At 36.2% G+C, this 20,267-nt stretch overlaps 1 protein-coding gene across 3 annotated transcripts in view; it reads left to right on the top strand.

Moving 5' to 3' along the window:
- The window catches only part of HMMR (hyaluronan mediated motility receptor), a 33,787-nt gene that overhangs the window by 3,619 nt on the left and 9,901 nt on the right, over positions 1-20,267 (top strand). Inside the window, exons 2-13 of one of the 3 annotated variants that reach the window (XM_008015228.3) lie at positions 966-1,064; positions 1,813-1,892; positions 4,776-4,820; positions 6,994-7,182; positions 8,496-8,582; positions 8,674-8,774; positions 10,491-10,565; positions 10,692-10,870; positions 11,365-11,513; positions 12,767-12,981; positions 15,958-16,074; positions 19,938-20,084. In XM_008015228.3, coding sequence (XP_008013419.1) covers positions 966-1,064; positions 1,813-1,892; positions 4,776-4,820; positions 6,994-7,182; positions 8,496-8,582; positions 8,674-8,774; positions 10,491-10,565; positions 10,692-10,870; positions 11,365-11,513; positions 12,767-12,981; positions 15,958-16,074; positions 19,938-20,084 — 1,483 coding nt within the window. Of the gene's footprint in view, positions 1-965; positions 1,065-1,812; positions 1,893-4,772; positions 4,821-6,993; positions 7,183-8,495; positions 8,583-8,673; positions 8,775-10,490; positions 10,566-10,691; positions 10,871-11,364; positions 11,514-12,766; positions 12,982-15,957; positions 16,075-19,937; positions 20,085-20,267 lie in introns of all 3 variants that reach the window. The other 2 variants (XM_008015227.3, XM_073010540.1) reach the window with 2 other exon arrangements.

Below are 20,267 nucleotides of genomic sequence, written 5' to 3'. Positions count from 1 at the left end.
TGCAGTAGTTGCCTGAGAATGGTCTAAGCTCCTTGCTCTTCCTATTTATTTGCATGAGACTCTAGACTGAAGTAAATAGCTTTTCAGAGAATAGTATTAATTTATTTGTTCCCAATCAGCTAAAGCTTTAGGCTAATAGTATTTTAATTATTTTAAGTCCTAAGGGCCCCATCTCAAATCTGCTATGTTTATTTACTCAGAAATGCCTTCAAATCTGGGACTTTAGTTAAGTGAAATTATGCAGTATAAACTTCTGGAACATACAAATATAGTCTAGTACAATTTTTACTTTGCATAACATTGGCTTTTTGAATTTCCTAAACCTCACATTCTTTATCTATAAATTATCACATAGGGTTCTTGTGAGGATTAAATAAAATAACATCTATAAAATGGTTAGCATAATGCCTGGCATTTAGTAAGTGCTCATAAAATTCTAGTTACTCTAGTGTGGTTGCTTTTCTTCCATGTGTTTGAATTGCAGTTGACATCTTCAATAGGTCTGATGTGTTGATATTAGCCAGAGATGGATTATCACTATAAATTTTTATTCTAGGCTAAACATTGAGGGATAGACAGTTTTAATTACTTTATTTCTAGAAACCGACAGTAGTTACCTTTGTGATTCTCTTTGAGTAGAGTTGACACCAAGTATTTTATTTGCTATATTCAGTCCTTAGTAAGAAAGTCATATATTGCCTGTAATACATGATGTTCATCTCAAAACTCGTTTGCTCAGTTGCCTGTGTTCCTTTGACCCAGTTGATATAAAGGGCAAGATGATATTGTTCTTCATAGAGAGGCTTTCTTTATAATATCAAATGGATGCAATTTTTTACATTTAAAAAAACAGACGCAGTTTGTTAATGACATTTTTACATTTATATTCACTTTATTATGACGTGTTTTAACTTAAGATCATAAATAACATTAGATGATATATTAATGTTTTCTATTTCCTCTAGGTTGCGCACCATCTCCTGGTGCTTATGATGTTAAAACTTCAGAAGTATTGAAAGGACCAGTATCGTTTCAGAAATCACAAAGATTTAAACAACAGAAAGGTAATAGATCACCAAAGAACAGTAGTTATGTGATCTTGTAAGTTTAAAGTTATGAAATAACAATATTTAAAGATGTTATAGCATTTTTTAAAATGTGAAGCTAGAACTATATTTAAATTGTATTTGATGGATTTATGAAAGGGTCAAGTACGGAATAATGCTGTCATCATTACGTTGTTATATAACCAGGAAAATTAAGCATGACACTCATATTGATATGTAGCTTGCCTTTTAGTAATTACCTTGACCTGTCAGGGAATATTAAGAAAATCAGAACCATGTTAGATGTGTAAAAATATTGTGTCATTATTTGAAAATGTGCACCTAAGAAAAGAATATATTGTTTCATCAAAAGTTGCAATTAGAAATCTGGGGCCGGGCAAGGTGGCTCGTCCTTGTAATCCCGGCACTCTGTGACGCCAAGGTGGGTGGATCACTTGAGTTCAGGTGTTCAAGACCAGCCTGGCCAACATGGCGAAACCTCATCTCTACTAATAATACAGAAATTAGCCGGGAGTGGTGGGGTGCGCCTGTGGTCCCAGCTACTAGGGAGGGAAGTAGGAGAATTGCTTGAATCTGGGAGGCAGAGGTTGCCGTGGGCTGAGATCACACCATTGCAGTCCAGGCTGGGTGACAGTGACACTGTTTCAAAAAACAAAAAGAAAAAAAAAAAACTGGAAATTGTGTTTTTTATGTAGTTAAAACATGTTAACACCAACCATGATCTGTACAATTCATTTTTCTGCAGAATCTAAACAAAATCTTAATGTTGACAAAGACACTACTTTGCCTGCTTCAGCTAGAAAAGTTAAGTCTTCGGAATCAAAGGTGACGAGCTTTTATATGCCAGCTGGTTTATCAACTGTGTCATCAAAAACATCTGAAAGTATTGTATTTGATTAGAATGGGTTAAGTGTCTGAATCAAGGTTATAAGTAAATCTGTGAATTAATGAAATGAGTTATCGTTAGAACTCTAGCAAGTGTTCCATTTCTGCCTAGGTCATTATGTTTAAATGTGCCCTTAGTTCACAATTATAATGGTCTTCAATTCTCAGTCACTTCCGTGTTTAAATTGTTTATTACCTAGTAAAGATTTCAAAATTATGTGATGCTTTGGTTTATTGAGTACCACCATTTGAGTTGTGTTGTTGTTGTGTATTTGTTTGTAGGTAAGGGTAAGTATTTTTGAAGAAAAGGGGGAAAATGCCAATATCTAAGAAAGGTACTGAGAAACTGTTAAGGAGGGGTGACAGATTAAATTCTTTAATAGTCTTGTGGCTTGTGCAAGAGCTACTATTACTATTTTTATAAGTTTATAATCAGGCAAGCTACATAATACTTTTTTTTTTTTTTGAAATGGAGTCTCACTCTGTCTCCCAGGCTGGAGTGCAGTGGTACTATCTCAGCTTACTGCAGCCTCTGTCCCCACAGGCTCAAGTGATTCGCCTGCCTCAGCCTCCCCAGTAGCTGGGATTACATGCACATCCTGCCACGCCTGGCAAATTTTTGTATTTTTACTAAAGATGAGGTTTAACCATGTTGGCCCGTTGGCCAGGCTGGTCTCGAATTCCTGACCTCAGATGATCTATCCACCTTGGCCTCCCAAAGAACTGGGATTACAGGCATGGCCCACCATACCTGGCCGCCATATAATACTTTTTAAAAGACAGCTGGAGGGGTGCAGTGGGTTCCCGCCTATAATCCCAGCACTTTGGGAGGCGAGGCAGGTAGATAACTTGAGGTCAGAAGTTCGAGACCAGCCCGGCCAACATATAGTGAAACCCCGTCTCTACTAAAAAATACAAAAGTTAGCTGGACGTGGTAGCACACGCCTGTAGTCCCAGCTACTTGGGAAGCTGAGGCAGGAGAATTGCTTGAACCCGGGAGGCAGAGGTTGCAATGAGCTGAGATGGCGCCACTGTACTACAGCCTGGGCAACAGAACAGGACTCAGTCTCTCCAAAAATAAGAAAAGAAAAAAGACATCCGGGCACAGTAGCTCATGCCTGTAATCCCAGCACTTTGGGAGGCCGAAGCAGGTGGATTGCTTGAGGTCAGGAGTTCGAGACCAGCCTGACCCACATGGTGAAACACCGTCTCTACTAAAAATACAAGAAAATTAGCCATGTGTGGTGACACGTGCCTTAATCCCAGCTACTCGGGAGGCTGAGGCAGGAGAATCGCTTGAACCTAGGGAGGCAGAGGTTGCAGTGGGCCAAGATGGTGCCACTGCACTCCAACCTGGGCAGCAGAGCGAGACCTATCTCAAAAATAAAAATAAAGTTAAACATTTGTACAAATTACTAGGTTTTTAGATGTGAAAAATATTCAGAGTTGGGAAAAGTTAGGCTTAGGTTCTTCATTCATTTGGCAGTTGCCTAAGCCTCATATTCTGTAATATAGAGCTGTGCTGTTCAGCATGGAAGCATAGCCACATGTGTCTGTTGAGCAATTGAAATGTGGCTAGTGCTATTAAAGAACTAAATTTTTAATATTATTTAATTTTAATTAATATATATTTAAAGATATACTCAATGTTGTTAGTGGAACACTTTTAAATATTTTTGGAACAACTTGAGCATGTGAATTTACTTTCTCCTCTCTGTGTTTTATGAAACTGAACATACATAAATGTTTCTGATGAAAATTTAGCATTGAACTGAAATGTGCTGTAAGTGTAGAATACAAAGGAAATTTTAAAGACTTAGTACAAAAATATAAAACATCTCATTGATAATTTTATACTAGTGCCATGCTGAAATAATATATTTGATATATTGGCTTAAGTAAAATATATTAAGATTTTTACTTTTTAAACACACTACTAGAAAAATTTAAATGCATACATGGTTTGCATTATTTTTATTGGGCGGGACTATTATAGACACTCTTCTTAGAAATTGATGTAAGTGGTTTGACTTAAATTTCTTGAAGAAACTGTCCTGAAATTTTGTAATTTATAAAGCCCCTCAGAAAACTAAATTACATACAAGTTTGTATGGAGCCCCAAAATAATAGTCCTTCCCCATAAAAAATTTCATGGAGTGTGAAATTAATAAACATGACACTGATGTCACTCCCACCTCCTGCCCCACTTAGAAACATCTAAAACAGATTTCATTCAAGATGTTGATGCCTTTCTTCCATTTTTAGATGGAAAAGATAGTCTTTTTCTAGCCATTGTGTCAGAAAGTCTGTTGGATATAAAAAGATACAGTGTGAAAATTATATGTCTTATTTAGAATAAAGCCAATGAAAAAATTAGAATCAGAGCTTATGCTATTTCAGTTTTTATTTCTTTGCATCTGTATATTTTCCTCTTTGGGTATCAAAGTTTAAGTTGATTTCTCTTTGTAAGATTCTTTCTGAGATAGCATAAGGAAATATTCAAGATGTATTGCTGTTTAACATTAGAGGGAGGCAGTCAGTAGCTTTATTCATAAAGTTCCACCTGTTCTTTTCACTGGGCTGATTAGGAAAATCCTGATTTATTGGGTTGAAAACTTTTAAACCTAAAATATCTTGGGATTTTTAGAATCTTTTATTTATCAGATGAGTGACCCACAAAATTTTTAACAGACTCAGTGTAATGTTTGAAATAGAAACTGTTTGGATCCCTTAATCTTTTCTGGTAACTAAGAAACAAATTTGGCTGTGATATTTGTGACATCTAAATTTGCTTATAAGTTTTCTTTGGCTTTTAAACAGAAGGAATCTCAAAAGAATGATAAAGATTTGAAGATATTAGAGAAAGAGGTAAGCAGTGCTTTCAACTTATTGAAAAGTACATATGATGGAAACAGTTACATGGATTTAAGAGATAAGGATTCTGTTGCAGTGTGAGGAGTCCTGCAGTGAGGCAAACATGCCATTCAGAACAGTGCGTACGGGAAAACAGTTCTTACAATATTTCACAGATCTATCCAGGCTATGTTAATGTGGTATGCTGGCAATGCCAAGATTCAAGATAGCCCACTTAATGGAAAACTGATAACTGAAAATCATTATGTCAGTTCATTACAATTAGATATGTGGATCAGATATTTATATCTATCCATCGTTCACACTCTTCCTGTATGCTGACTTATGTTAAGACAACATAGCTAGAGGATTTCTTAGTGGGCATGCAATCCCAGCTGGTCAGACTGTGATGAAGGTAGGCTAACTCCATGCATTGCTCTGCACAATAGGTATAGGCCTTCCTCATGGGTGAAATAACACAGAGCTATGCTGTTCAATGTGGTAGCTACTCACCACATGTGACTATCTAAATTAAATAAGATAAAATTAAGAACTCGATTCGGCCAGGCGCGGTGGCTCAAGCCTGTAATCCAGCACTTTGGGAGGCCGAGACAGGCGGATCACGAGGTCAGGAGATCAAGACCATCCTGGCTAACACGGTGAAACCCCGTCTCTACTAAAAAATACAAAAATTAGCCGGGCGAGGTGGCGGGCGCCTGTAGTCCCAGCTGCTTGGGAGGCTGAGGCAGGAGAATGGTGTGAACCCGGGAGGCGGAGCTTGCAGTGAGCTGAGATCTGGCCACTGCACTCCAGCCTGGGCAACAGAGCAAGACTCCGTCTCAAAAAAAAAGAACTCGATTTCTCAGTTGCACTAATCACATTTCAAGTGCTCAGTAGCACTTGTGATTAGCAGCTACCATATTGGACGGGGCGTTTCCACCATGACAGAAATTTCTATTGAACAGTACTGACCTAAAGAACCCATTTACTTTCCTAGCAATGCTAAGCAGCTCACTGTGAACTTTGCTTCTCTGCCGTCTTTTTTTTCTGTTTCCGTTGCTAACCAACTCTTTTTCTCATGGATATATTCTTTTGATATATTAAAATCTTTCATTTGATTACAGTCGAATGTTGGCTTTTGACCAAGAGTATGTCAGAGTAACTGTAGACGTCTGCTCAGTTGCTCTGATTCTTTTGTATGTATTCTAATAATGTTAGCTATCATTTTATTGAGGATACATGTAGGGGTTGATATTGAATCACTGAAGAATAATCACTGAGTCTCAGTGAAATAGCTGGTAAATGAGTGGTAGAGCCAGGATTAGAACTAATAATTTATATCAGTGACTTCATTGGGTATAGAATTTTCGGGTGGCAGGTTTCCCCCCCATTACATTAAAAATATCTTTTCATTTCATTGTCTTTTGGCTTCCACATTTTCTGTGGACAGATATTGGTCTGGGGGGGTTTTGTTGTTTTGTTTTGTTTTTTAAATCTGGTAATAGCAGCAAGAATGATGGCTAGCCAATGCCTAGTACATTCTCCTCAGAAGCCCAGCTCTGCCTTCTTGAAATAAAAAACATTTAGCATTTTAAGCTGATTTGAATTTGTGTAATTTAAGCTAGAGAAAATAACTTATAGGTGGAAATACCTTAAACGTGAATAAATAGCGGCCAGGCGCGGTGGCTGACGCCTGTAATCCCAGCACTTTGGGAGGCCGAGGCAGGTGGATCACGAGGTCAGGAGATCGAGGCCATCCTGGCTAACACAGTGAAACCCCGTCTCTACTGAAAATACAAAAAATTAGCCGGGCGTGGTGGGGGGTGCCTGTAGTCCCAGCTACTTGGGAGGCTGAGGCAGGAGAATTGCTTGAACCCAGGAGGCGGAGTTTGCAGTGAGCCAAGATCACACCACTACACTCCAGCCTGGGCAACAGAGCAAGACTCCATCTGAAGAAAAAAAAAAAAGTGAATAAATAGCTTAATTGTACTTGGAATTTATGGCAACTAAAGTTCTTCTGTTCTTAAAATGCATTAAGACTTTTAAGATGTATCATAGGTAAATATGATTATTCAGATAGCTAGTAACATTAGAATATCTACAAGCATAATGTCAAAATCAGAGATTTTTCCAGAAACTTTAGGGGTGATTATTCGTAATCATTTATTATTACCTTGTTTTTGTCCAGATTCGTGTTCTTCTACAGGAACGTGGTGCCCAGGACAGGCGGATCCAGGATCTGGAAACTGAGTTGGAAAAGATGGAAGCAAGGCTAAATGCTGCACTCAGGGAAAAAACGTCTCTCTCTGCAAATAATGCTACACTGGAGAAACAACTTATTGAATTGACCAGAACTAATGAACTACTAAAATCTAAGGTATCTGAGCCTCATGATAACATTTACAATTGAATACATATAAACATGTTTTTTCGGGCCGGGCGCAGTGGCTCACACCTGTAATCCCAGCATTTTGGGAGGCCAAGGTGGGTGGATCACCTGAGGTTGGGAGTTCGAAATCACCCTGAACAACATGGAGAAACCCCGTCTCTACTAAAAATACAAAAATTAGCGAGTTACATTGGCGGGCACCTGTAATCTCAGCTACTCTGGAGGCTGAGGCAGAAGAATCGCATGAACCCAGGAGGTGAAGGTTGCAGTGAGCTGAGATGGCGCCATTGTACTCCAGCCTAGGCAAGAGAGTGAGACTCTGTCTCGAAAAAACAAAACAAAACAAAATATACCAGGCAATTCAGATTCATTTTGTTAAGCAAACATGTTTCAAGAAATCCTTTCTCAGGGACTTGCTTTAGAATCTTGCAATGCACTTTCCAGCACATAGAGGTAAGTGACCACCCAAACAACCTTTCAAAACTAAACCAGCAGGCCAGGCATAGTGGCTCACACCTGTAATCCCAGCACTTTGGGAAGCTGAGACAGGTGGATCACTTGAGGTCAGGAGTTCGAGACTAGCCTAGCCTAACATGGCGAAACCCCATCTTTACTAAAAATACAAAAATTAGCCAGGTGTGGTGGCACACACCTGTAATTCCAGCTACTCAGGAGGCTGAGGCATGAGAATCGCTTGAACCCAGGAAGTGGAAGTTGCAGTGAGCAACACGGCACTCCAGCCTGGGTGACAGAGTGAGACTCTGTCTCATAAAAATAAAATCAAAACCAACCAGCAAGTCACTTTAAGGAAAAGAGGGATAAGAACAGTAGACCGGTGCAGTGACTCATGCCTGTATTTCCAGCATTTTGGAAGGCTGAGGGCTGGAGAATTGCTTGAGGCCAGGAATTTGAGACCAGCCTGGGCAAAATATCAAGACCCCATCTCTATAAACAACTTGAAAAATTAGCTAAGCATGGTGGTGGTGCACACCAGTAATCCCAGCTACTCAGGAAGATGAGGCAGGAGGATTGAGTCCAGGAGTTTGAGATTATAGTGAGCTATGATCATGCCACTCCACTCTAGCCTGGACAGCGAAGCACGACTTGATCTCTTAAAAAGAAAAGAAAAAAATGAAATCAATCAGTAATTATGGTGTAGGTCAAAGACTGTTCTCTCTACCAAAGCATATTACAGTCAAAAACATAACCCCTGTGATAGGTAGACAAATCATTATTTGTGTATTTCAAATATGTCTTAGCGGAAAATATTTCTGAATTTTTTACGTGTTTGTTGTACTTAGTTTTCTGAAAATGGTAACCAGAAGAATTTGAGAATTCTAAGCTTGGAGTTGATGAAACTTAGAAACAAAAGAGAAACAAAGATGAGGGTAAGTGCTGCCTTTGGCAGGTTTGCTGTGTCTGGATCTGGGGATCAGTACAATTTTCTCATTTCCTAAAACACGTATCTTTGTTGTGTAGGGTATGATGGCTAAGCAAGAAGGCATGGAGATGAAGCTGCAGGTCACCCAAAGAAGTCTCGAAGAGTCTCAGGGGAAAATAGCCCAACTGGAGGGAAAACTGTAAGTGACTGAATGTGAAGAGAACTTGTTAAGTGGAAGCAATTCTTGATTTGACTCTCTTCACAAATTATTGTTTACTGAGACTTCAGCCTTCTCTTAGTACTTATCTCATTGCCTCCCTCCAGTTGCCCTATTTCTCTTTTTAAACGAGAATGAGCCCTAATCATTCTCAAACATGTTGTGCTAGAAAGTTGTATGAGTGCATTACTTTTGTACATCTTCTGCATTAATGATGAGGAAAGGTTTCATGATCTTATGAAAGTGGTCATTAGATTGAAATGGAAAAACACTGGTATAGCAAGTTGTGATTTATGCACAATCATAGGCTTTGATTTTGAGCTTTAATTTACATATAATAAAATGTGTGGATAGTAAGTGTTCAGTTTGGTGACTTTAGCAGTTGTATACACCTATGTAACCATTACCAAACAAGATAGAGAACATTTTCATCCCTTCAGAAAGTTCTTTCACACCCCTTCTTGTCTCCCTGCTACTGCCTGTGCCATGTCCCCATCCCCACAACTACTTTCTCACTTACATCATCATAAATTAGCTTTGCCTTTTTTTATTTATCATTATTATTATTATTATTATTATTATTTTAGAGATGGGGCATTGCTGTGTTACTCAGGCTGGTCTCAAACTCCTGGACTCAAGTGATACCACCCGGGCCTTCCAGAGTGCTGGAGTTAGAGACATGGCCGCTATACCTGTCCAGTTTTGCCTTTTTTTAGGACATGCAAGAGAGAAAGAGCATGTGTGTGTGTGTGGCTTCTTTTGTTTGATGTAATTTTTCAAGATTCATCCAATCTGTTCTGTGTACTATAATTTTTCCCATTTTATTTCTGAGTAGTGGTTCACCCTATCAATATACCTCCATCTCCTTACTCTTCTCCTTTTGATCATTATTTGGGCTGTTGCCAGTTTCTGCCATTAAAAAGACTGCTGTGAACATGTTTTATGTTTTTTTATGGACATGTTTCTATTTCTCAGAGAAATTTCTAGGAGTAGAATTCTTGGGTAACAGGGTAGTGTATATATAAGGTTTTTTAAAACTCAAAAGTGGTTTTGCCATTTTTATATACCCCCTGGCAATGTATGACAGTTTCAGTTGTTCCAGATTCTCACCAACATTTAATGTTGTCAGTCTGTTTGATTTTAGCCTTTCTACTAGGTAGGAAGTGGTATCTCCTTTGTGATTTTAATTTGTTGCTGTGAATGTTGACCATATTTTTATGTGCTTATTGACCATTTTATGTGCATATCACCTTTTGCAAGGTGTCTGTTGAAGTCTTTTGTCCATTTCTTGCATTGGACAGTTTGGTGGAGGTAAACAGATAAGTAATCAAATACCAGGTAGTCTGGGACAAAAACTTTGTGGCACACAAAATGCTATTTAGTATGTTGGGTGGGTGGGAAAACCAGGAAGACCACAAAAAAAAATTATTTCTTAACACTTGGGATACTGTAATGATGGTTCTTGTCATTACAGGTTTTTTGTCAGTGTATATTCAGAAAACTTTATCACTTAAATAAAAATTTTAGTCTTCTATTTGGATATAAATTGTGAATTTGAGAAATCACATAAAATAATTGTTAAGAGTTAGGACTCTGGAGTCAGCCTGCCTGATACAGTAGTATCTGATACATAAGCATTATGTATGATTATTAAGTAATGAAACCAGAATGTATTAACATATGCAATTTTTGTTTTAGTGTTTCAATAGAGAAAGAAAAGATTGATGAAAAATCTGAAACAGAAAAACTCTTAGAATACATCGAAGAAATTAGGTAATATGAGCAGTAGCTTTAAATTGAACCTTATTTTTTTAATACTGAATCATTTTTATCATTTTTCTGTTATTTTTCCCTGTGCCTAAATAGATGTGCTTTTTAAGATAATTTGTTTTAATGCAGTTGTGCTTCAGATCAAGTGGAAAAATACAAGCTAGATGTTGCCCAGTTAGAAGAAAATTTGAAAGAGAAGAATGATGAAATTTTAAGCCTTAAGCAGTCTCTTGAGGAGAACATTGTTATATTATCTAAACAAGTAGAAGATCTAAATGCAAAATGTCAGCTGCTTGAAAAAGAAAAAGGTATTACAGTGTTTTATAGTTACTTTCTTTAGATAAGTGTTACATACAACATTTAGGAAAAATACTGCTATGCTAAAACAACCTTTTAAATATAATTAGCTATACTAACATTTTAAATATAATTAGCTATATAGCTGTACAACAGCAAAAACCTGTACTGCATTTTACAATATTTTACTCTTATAATGTTTGTTTTCTCTTTGTTTCAATACAGCATATTACCTGTCTTGATTGAAATATATACAGTCGTATAATTCTTGACTTTTCCACTAGGTGGCTATTTAAAAATCAGTAGATATACAGAACAAGATTTGTGGGTTTTATTATGTAGCACATAATATATATTATATGTAATGATACAAAGTTCACAGTTGTGTTTTTTTCTTTGGAAATACCATGCTAAAAGCAGTATAAAGGAATATTATGGGAGTCCAGTTTCTCAGTGTTAATGTTCTTATCTAATTCCAGTATTTTTCATGTTTTGCACTTTCTAGAAGACCATATCAACAGGAATAGAGAACACAATGAAAATCTAAATGCTGAGATGCAAAACTTAAAACAGAAGCTTATTCTTGAACAACAGGAATGTGAAAAGCTTCAACAAAAACAACTGCAAGTTGATTCACTTCTGCAACAAGAGAAAGTAATTTACTACCGTATTTTTTTAAACTGTTTATTTTGTGTCATACATTTCCCTATGTCTCTGAATGCCTTTACACTGTGTATATTCTTTGATCTAATAGTTCTGTATCTTTACAGTCTTATCCTGAGGACATAATCATGGATATGCTGAGGATTTAGCTACATATTTTCACTACATGTTCACCACAGGGTTATGAATAATGTGGGAAAATGGCAACAGATACAGCAAAACAGGGAAATAATTTTTTAAAAAATTTTCTGGTTCATGCTTATGTGATTTAGGCTATGTAAACATTTACACTTACTTTGTAAAAGAGGGTCTAATTACAGAAGAAACAAAGCAATTTTTTAAATCCAGATTATTTATGGAACATTTTACATATCAGTGAGAGGAAAGAAAGTCCACTAAAAAATTATGGGCATAGGATAGAAAAAGAGAAGGCGAAGTTCTGATGGCCTGTAAATGTAGAAAGATTCTCCACCTTACTAGTAACCAAGGAAGTAGAAATATTTTTTTCACTTACAAAATTGGTACAAATTAAAACATTTGATAATATAAAATACTGGTGAGAGTTAAGCCAACAGGTTCTTACATGCACTAATGTGAAATATTATAGTGTTAAACAACCTACAACAGCTAAAGGAATTGAGGAATATATACTGACCTGGAAAGATATAAACAACAGAGTATATATCATTTATATCCCTCCCCAAATGTGTATGTATATATAAATGTATAGAAAAATACCAGAAGGCATATATATTCCAAACTCGTAGCTATCTCTGCAATGGGAAAACTAAAATTAGGGGAGGAAGTCATCAAAGATAATATTAACATCATTTGTAATATTAGAATTATTTCACAATGATGATTTATTTGTTTATTGTGTAGCTTAAAAAATAATTTTATATAATGTGGAAATCACCACATACTTTTTATATAATATGTGAAACATAATATCAAAGCCAGTTGGAAAGCAGATATATATATATAAAATATAATTTTAGTTTAAGAAGTTTCTGCATGTGCGTTGCGTTGCATAGAAAAAAGCCTAAGATGATATTTGCTGCAATGTTAACAAGGTATAGGAAATAATCTATGAAAATAAATATGCTATTTCTATATTGTTTTAAGTTTCCTTGAATCTCTTGCATTTAGGTTTCATCCTTCTTTATCTGTCCTTTTTTTTGTCTTCTAGTGCAACCTCACAATGCCATTCCAATTTATTTTGGTGATTTTCTGTTTGGATATAGGAATTATCTGCTAGTCTTCATCAGAAGCTCTGTTCTTTTCAAGAGGAAATGGTTAAAGAGAAGAATCTCTTTGAGGAAGAATTAAAGCAAGCACTGGATGAGCTTGACAAATTACAGCAAAAGGAAGAACAAGCTGAAAGGCTGGTCAAGCAATTGGAAGAGGAAGCAAAATCTAGAGCTGAAGAAGTAAAACTCCTAGAAGGAAAGCTGAAAGGGTTTGTATTAATAGGATCTCATGTTTATATATGACTACAGATGTCACAAATTATTTTGAGTACATTTTTTTTAGTATTCTCATATCAATCATGTGAGCGTGTGAGGTTGGAATTGTTTTACAATTAAGTAGTAATTATTATTTTACAATTAAGTAGTAGACACAGAATGTGTACACAAAATGTACATGCAAACAAGTAAGACAGCCCCCTTTTTTAAGTTTAAAGTTAAACGTATTGCCCCCTTTTTTTTTTAAGTCCAAAGAGAGTTTTAATAAACAAATGACAAAAGTTTTGCAGTTCTTTACTACTCTGATAATTTCTGAAATATATTGGACATCAGCATATTGGACATCAGCATAGAACAATAATGGACTCGGGGCTGCAATTCCTGTACTTTGGGATGCCAAGGTGGGAGGATTGCTTGAGCTCAGGAGTTTGAGACCAGCCTGTGCAATATAGTGAGACCTCATCTCTACTAAAAATTAAAAAAAAAAACTATGTGCCTGTAGTCCCAGCTACTTAGAAAGTTGTGGGAGGAGAGTCACTTGAGCCCAGGAGATCAAGGCTGCAGTGAGCCGTGATCATGTCACTGCACTCCAGCCTGAGCAACAGAGCGAGACTCTGTCTCAAAAACAAAAAACAATAATGAACTTGGGGGGAAAATATAAAGAATCCCTCCCGTTAATAAATAGCATTCCCATTTTTTGTCTATGCATTTACATAGTATAAGTTACACTTTTAATTGTATTTTTCAGGGAGCACAAACACCTCAGAAATGCAAAGCAGGCTGGCACAATGGCACATGCCTAAAGTCCCAGCTACTCAGGAGGCTGAGATGGGAGGATCTTTAGATCAGGAGTTTGAGGCTGTAGTGCTCAATGATTGTGCCTGTTAATAGCCATGGCACTCTTACCTGGGCAACATAGCAAATGCCCTCTGAATCAATAACTGATAAAAAGCAAATGAGAAAAAATAATTAGAACTAGGAAACATTCAAAAATAAGAAATATATTATTTACAGTAGAAAGACTTTGAAATCTCAGCCAGACACGGTGGCTCACACCTGTAATTCCACCACTTTGGAAGGCTGAGGCAGGCGGATCACAAGGTCAGGAGTTTGAGGCCAGCCTGGCCAATACGGTGAAACCCTGTCTCTACTAAAAATACAAAATAAATTAGCCCTGTGTGGTGGCGCATGCCTGTAATCCCAGCTACTCAGGAGGCTGAGGCAGGAGAATTGCTTGAATCCAGGAGGCAAAGGTTGTGGTGAGCTGACATTGCACCACTGCACTCCAGCCTAGGTCACAGAGGGAGACTCTGTCTTAAAAAAAAAAAAAAAAAAAAAGACTGAAATCTCACTTTTTTCCCTAATTCTGGTTCCTTATAATTTCTGCCACATTATGTTTCCTTCTCCCGTGCACTTATTTATTTCATTTTGTTTTGTCCGTAGTATTTGCTAATTTTTTATTTATTAAGAGAAACTATTCCTTAGCCTACATATTCCTATTTCATAGTTCAGGAACACAGGTCAGTGACAAACTACTACATTTAAGTTACAAAGTCTGGTTTGATTCTTGAGTTCAAATTGCAAATATTATTTAAATCCTTGGGATCTCATCATTAAAACACTTTTTGGCAAAGGACTATGGGCTAGATAGGAGTTTGTGTTATTGTAATATATCTCACACCTGTGTATCTGTCTCGGTAGATACTTTTGTTATTAATCTTTTCTGTTTTCTTGTGATTAGTAATGAGAATGCACAGCAAGGTTTTTCATATCCCTGCTTTTGGGGAAACAATACAAATTGTAATTAGGGGTGTTCTATATTACAGCCAATCTCAGGGAACCGGAATCTTGGGAAAATAAGATAATGTCATTTTCAGAGAGGAAAGTTGAGATAATTATTTATTCTAACCCAAAAAACTGTGGTCCAATGGTCAAGAGATAATGATTTTTATTACTAATTTTGTTAGCTAGCTAGTTGATTCTGAGCAAGACCATCTTAGTTTCTTTCATTTTCTACTTCATTTTCTACTCATAAAAGAGTTTTATGAGATAATCTCTAAGATCCCTTCTAGCCTGGAAATTTCAAGCTTAAGAGAAAAACCAACTAAGAATTGAAAATAATTCTTCTAGGGGACAGGGAAGAAAATATTTTTATTATACACTCTTTAGTAATATTCGATTGCTGTTGCCGTGGTGTGTATATTTTTGAAATCCCACACTTGTTACAGAATGAATTTGATCAGCTGTTTTTCTTATCTCACTGTCCAACTTAGTCTATAAGTACACAATGCTTATTTACAATTTTTAGTTCTATATGTTTTTTAAAAGATGTTTCATAAGCTCATATGCATATCTAAAAATTTTATCACCACTTTGGAAATATGTTATTTCCAAAATATCTCTGAGATTTAATAGCATGTGTTTATAAAGATGACTTAAAACCCATTCTGTCTATGCAAAATAATCCATTAAAGAAGTTATTGAATCTTTCAGTAATAGTGTGTTATGTGGATTATTCATATAATCAGAATAAATCTACAGAGTCTTATAACTGTTTCTGTAATTTAAAATGAAGTGTCTTTAATTGTTCATAGTCTTTCTCAAGTATCTAAATGGAGAGAATGGAACTTCATTCAATCCAGATGTTTTTTAACTGCTAATCTTTTGCAGTCTTTAGTCCTGGCTAATATCTTAAGATTTTGTTTTATAGTCTTTTATATTCTACTACCTTCTTCCCCCAAATTTTTAAAGTAAAAAAGCAGGAAAGATAAGTTGAAGCTAGTAGAAAAATGCATAAAAAACATGTCTTTCGAGGTAAGTCATAAATTAGGATCTGAGCTATTTAGCAGGTAATGCAATGGTGAAGATATGAGCTATATGATTCACAGTTTCAAAGGTAAATACCATTTTCTTTCTTAAGGTAATAATTGTAGGTGGCATTTTACCTTTTAATTATTTCTTTTTCTTAGGAAGGAGGCTGAACTGGAGAAAAGTAGTGCTGCTCATACCCAGGCCACCCTGCTTTTGCAGGAAAAGTATAACAGTACAGTGCAAAGCCTTGAAGATGTTACTGCTCAATTTGAAAGGTATTTTTCTTTTGAGCCTGTACTCTTAAATATAACATAAGCAGAAAGGGGCGTTTACCCAGGGAAATCTGTGAACTGTGAACAAAGCAATCACACAAAGGATGATTCGTATTAGTTTAAATTCCATAATCACCAACCATAAGTGGGCATTTAGCATTATCTGGTAATCTTATTTTATTTATATAATTCCCCTTTATAATTTATAGAAATTCCCCTTTCTCACTATCCACTTCAACTTTTATGCACTGAGCCAGGTGCGGTGGCACATGCCTGTAGTCCTAGCTACTCCATACGCTGAGGTAGGAGGATCAAGTCATGCACTTAGAAGCATTTGGTGCTTCTGCCTTACTCTCTTGATGTTATCATTTTCATAAAGAAATCACAAATTTTTATCTCCTCATTAGACCTATAAAGAGACCCACATTTGTACTCATCCTATCTTCCCACCTATTACAGATGAAATGTCCTAGTCTTTTCATCTTCAGTGACCTCATTCTGTCATTTTTTTCTCTCATAATTTGAAACCTTTTTACTGGATGTTTTCCAATCAATATTAAAACATGATAATATACATCGATCTTTAAAATATATTAATTAGCTGGGTGCTATACCAGCTGGTGGCTCATACCAGTAATCCCCGTGCTTTGGGAAGCCAAGGCAGGAAGATTGCTTGAGGCCAGGAGTTTGAGACCAGCCTGGGCAATAGAGTAAGACCTTATTTCTACAAAAAAATGTTAAGAATTAGCCAGGCATTGTGGCACATGCTGCTTGGGACACTGAGGGTGGGAGGATCATCTGAGCCCAGGAGTTCCAGGCTGCACTGAGCTAAGATCACACCAGCCTGGGTGACTGAGCAAGACTGTCTCAAAGCAAACAAAAAATAAATAAAATACACAAATTGTTTTAAAAACTCCTCTGACTTTAACTTCCTTTTGCAGCTGTCTAACACCACCAGTCATTCCTTTCTTAACCCAAAATTCTACTCCTTTTCAGTCCTTTTCCTTCTCTTGACAGAGAAGATTGTCTCTATTTCCACTTCCTCACCTCTCGTGCCTTCTACTTATTTTCTCCTTAAATAAAAAGTTTATTTTGGGTGGAACTACAAATTACAAAGGCCAATATAATGAATACTTATATATTAATGTTAACATTTTTATTTATCACATTTACTTTAGCTCATTTTGGCAGAGAGATTCCTTTCTTTTATTTAGTAAATGCAAAAGAATACATAACATGTACATAAACTATAGAGCTTGAAGATAAAACAGAAATGCATGAACCTATAAAAGACAACCAGTAAGCCAAAAGATTTTCAACAACTTAGTATCCATGTATAAGTTCCTCTATCATCCCATTTTCATGCCTTCCCTGAGCAGATAACACTGTCCCAAAGTCTACATTATTTCCTTGTTTTTTCTCCCCTGTGTATTATAATTTTATGACACATATATCCATACAAATAATGCATTATGTAATTTTCCTTTTCCCTGAACTTTACCAAAAAATGTCATCATAGTATATACTGTTTCCTGGGACTTATTTTTCTATTGTGCATTATGTGTGTTTTCAGGATTGAATCATGTTGTCTGAGGCTATGGTTTGTTGATAGTCACTGCTATGAGTATTTTATTGTATGAATATACCACAACTTATTTATTCATTCTTTGGACTTTGGGTTGTTTCCCATTTGTTTAGTTATTATTAGTTATTTAGTGACTATAAGTATGCATGTAGTTAAGAATTTCTCTAAAGCCAAAGGTATATGAATGTTCTACTCTAAAACTTAATGCCAAATTGTTTTCCAATGTGGGAGTAAGAATCTACACTCCCACTAGTGTTACGTAAGTTTCCATTTATCTTCTTTGCCAAAGCTTATCAGACTTCTTAAATTTTGCCAGGGTACTTAGTGTAAAATGGCTTCTTATTGTGGATAATTCATCTTTCCTTTTCCATAAAAGGCTTGTTTATGACTTTTGTTTATTTGTCTATAGGGTTATCATCTTTTCCTCATTGATTTGTAGAGGTTTTCTTTATCAGCCATATGGGTTACAGGTATCTTCAGCCAGTTTAGCTTATTTTTTAATTTTCTTTTCGGTTTCTTCTGATGAGTGTAAATTCTCGATTTCAATATGGTTAAAATATTTATCTGTGTGTAGGCACTTTGGCTTCTCATTTAAGACCTTCTTTCTATCCCAAGGTGTAAAGGTATTCAACTAGTTTTCTTCTAAAAGTTTTAAAATTTCAATTTTCCATTTTTCCACCTAGAACTGATTTCTATGTGTGTAGCAATATAGAGATCAAATTCATTTTTTGTTTTCCCTGTGGACAACCAATTGCCTAGTTTAATTGTACCTTAAGTTCATTAAACTGTACCTTGTTTCCCCAGTGATCTGTTCCCACATGTGATACATTATGACAGATAAATAATTTATATGTGTATATGTTTTATTTATAATTTTTATTGTATCAGAACATATAAATTGTATAAATATATATATATATAAATTATACATATATGTTTATTGCTAATATCAATCCTATAAAGGAATTTCCCTTCTCGTTAGTTTGAAGAATAGTGCTTCAGGAGGTTTTTATCTATTCTGTTATTTCACTCACCATCCATATATTCATAGTATTAAAATTTATTTCATCAAACCAGACCTTTCTTTACGGCTCCATATTCACATATCCAGTTACCCACTTGACATCTTCAAGCAGATATCGTACTGTCTTTTAATATTATCCAAATTTAATAACCTATCCAAACCAACTCTTGATCTTTCCATTGCTTTCTATCCCTAGTCTCTCATTGTTTTTTATTGTAATCAGTGACATCATCTTCCCAGCTTTTCATTCTATAAATCTTAGAGTCATCCTTCATTCTCTCTTCCTTACCCCCAATATTCAATCTATCTCTTGAATTTTTCTACTGTGCTTCCAAAAGAGATCTTGTGTCTTTCCATTGCCAGCTCCTTAGTCTAAGCCTCCTTTATCACTCACCTGAGCTGATAAATAATTGTTTTATTTATAGAAGGATCAAATAATTGATCCTTCAGTTTTCCATTCTTTCCCCTGCCCTAATCCATCCTCATAGCTCTAGAGTGAGCTACACATTTAATTAAACATCTTTTTATTTTATTTATTTATTTTGAGATGGAGTTTCGCTCTTGTTGCCCAGGCTAGAGTGCAATGGCACTATCTCAGCTCACTGCAACCTCCGCCTCACAGGTTCAAGTGATTCTCCTGCCTCAGCCTCCCAAGTAGCTGAGATTACAGGCGTCCGCCACCATGCTCGGCTAATTTTTTGTGTTTTTAGTAGTGAGGAAGTTTCACCATGTTGGTCATGCTGGTCTTGAACTCCTGACCTCAGGTGATCCACCCATCTCGGCCTCCCAGAGTGCTGGGATTACAGGCATGAGCCACCATGCCTGGCCTACTTGGACACCTTTAATGGTTCCTGTCTATCCCCCAGGTAAGCTCACTGTGCCCTGCTCTGATGACCCTCATGCCACCAGCTTCTGCTCCAGCCTTTTTCTTACTCATTAGGCTCCAGTCTCACTTCTTATTTTTTGATTGTGAGTAATTTTCATGTTTGGTAGTTGATTTCTTTTCCATCTCTTGTATGCATACTTCCTGCACCTAGTAGGCATTTGATTTTTTTTTCTTTGAATACACAGCAGATGCCATGTTAACTCATTAGTACTTAGCTCAGAACACTGAATTCTTACCTATGTTAAATGCATGAATACATTAAAAACGTTTTAGTTTTACCTAAAAGTATATAAAATGTAAACTGATCGGTTATGATTGTCATATGTAATAGTTAGAAAACTACTTTGACTTTTTTTTTTCTTTTTAATAAGCTATAAAGCATTAACAGCCAGTGAGATAGAAGATCTTAAGCTGGAGAACTCATCATTACAGGAAACAGTGGCCAAGGCTGGAAAAAATGCAGAGGATGTTCAGCATCAGATATTGGCAACTGAGAGCTCAAATCAAGAATATGCACGGTATATAGATCAAATAATGGCCTTAGAACCATTAAGACAATTTAATGTTGAAAGCCAGCTGGTAACTGTCCCTTGGCTTGCTTTTGGCCATCTTATATTTGCAAATTAAGAATTTACTCAGTTAAAAAATGTCGCTTCTTGAAGAGTTCCTTGGGTTTTTTGTTTTTTTTTTTTTAAAGGGAA

This window comes from Chlorocebus sabaeus, chromosome 23 (genome assembly GCF_047675955.1).
Source record: "Chlorocebus sabaeus isolate Y175 chromosome 23, mChlSab1.0.hap1, whole genome shotgun sequence".
Classification (NCBI taxonomy): domain Eukaryota; kingdom Metazoa; phylum Chordata; class Mammalia; order Primates; family Cercopithecidae; genus Chlorocebus; species Chlorocebus sabaeus.
This window is presented reverse-complemented; position numbering and strand designations above follow the sequence as displayed.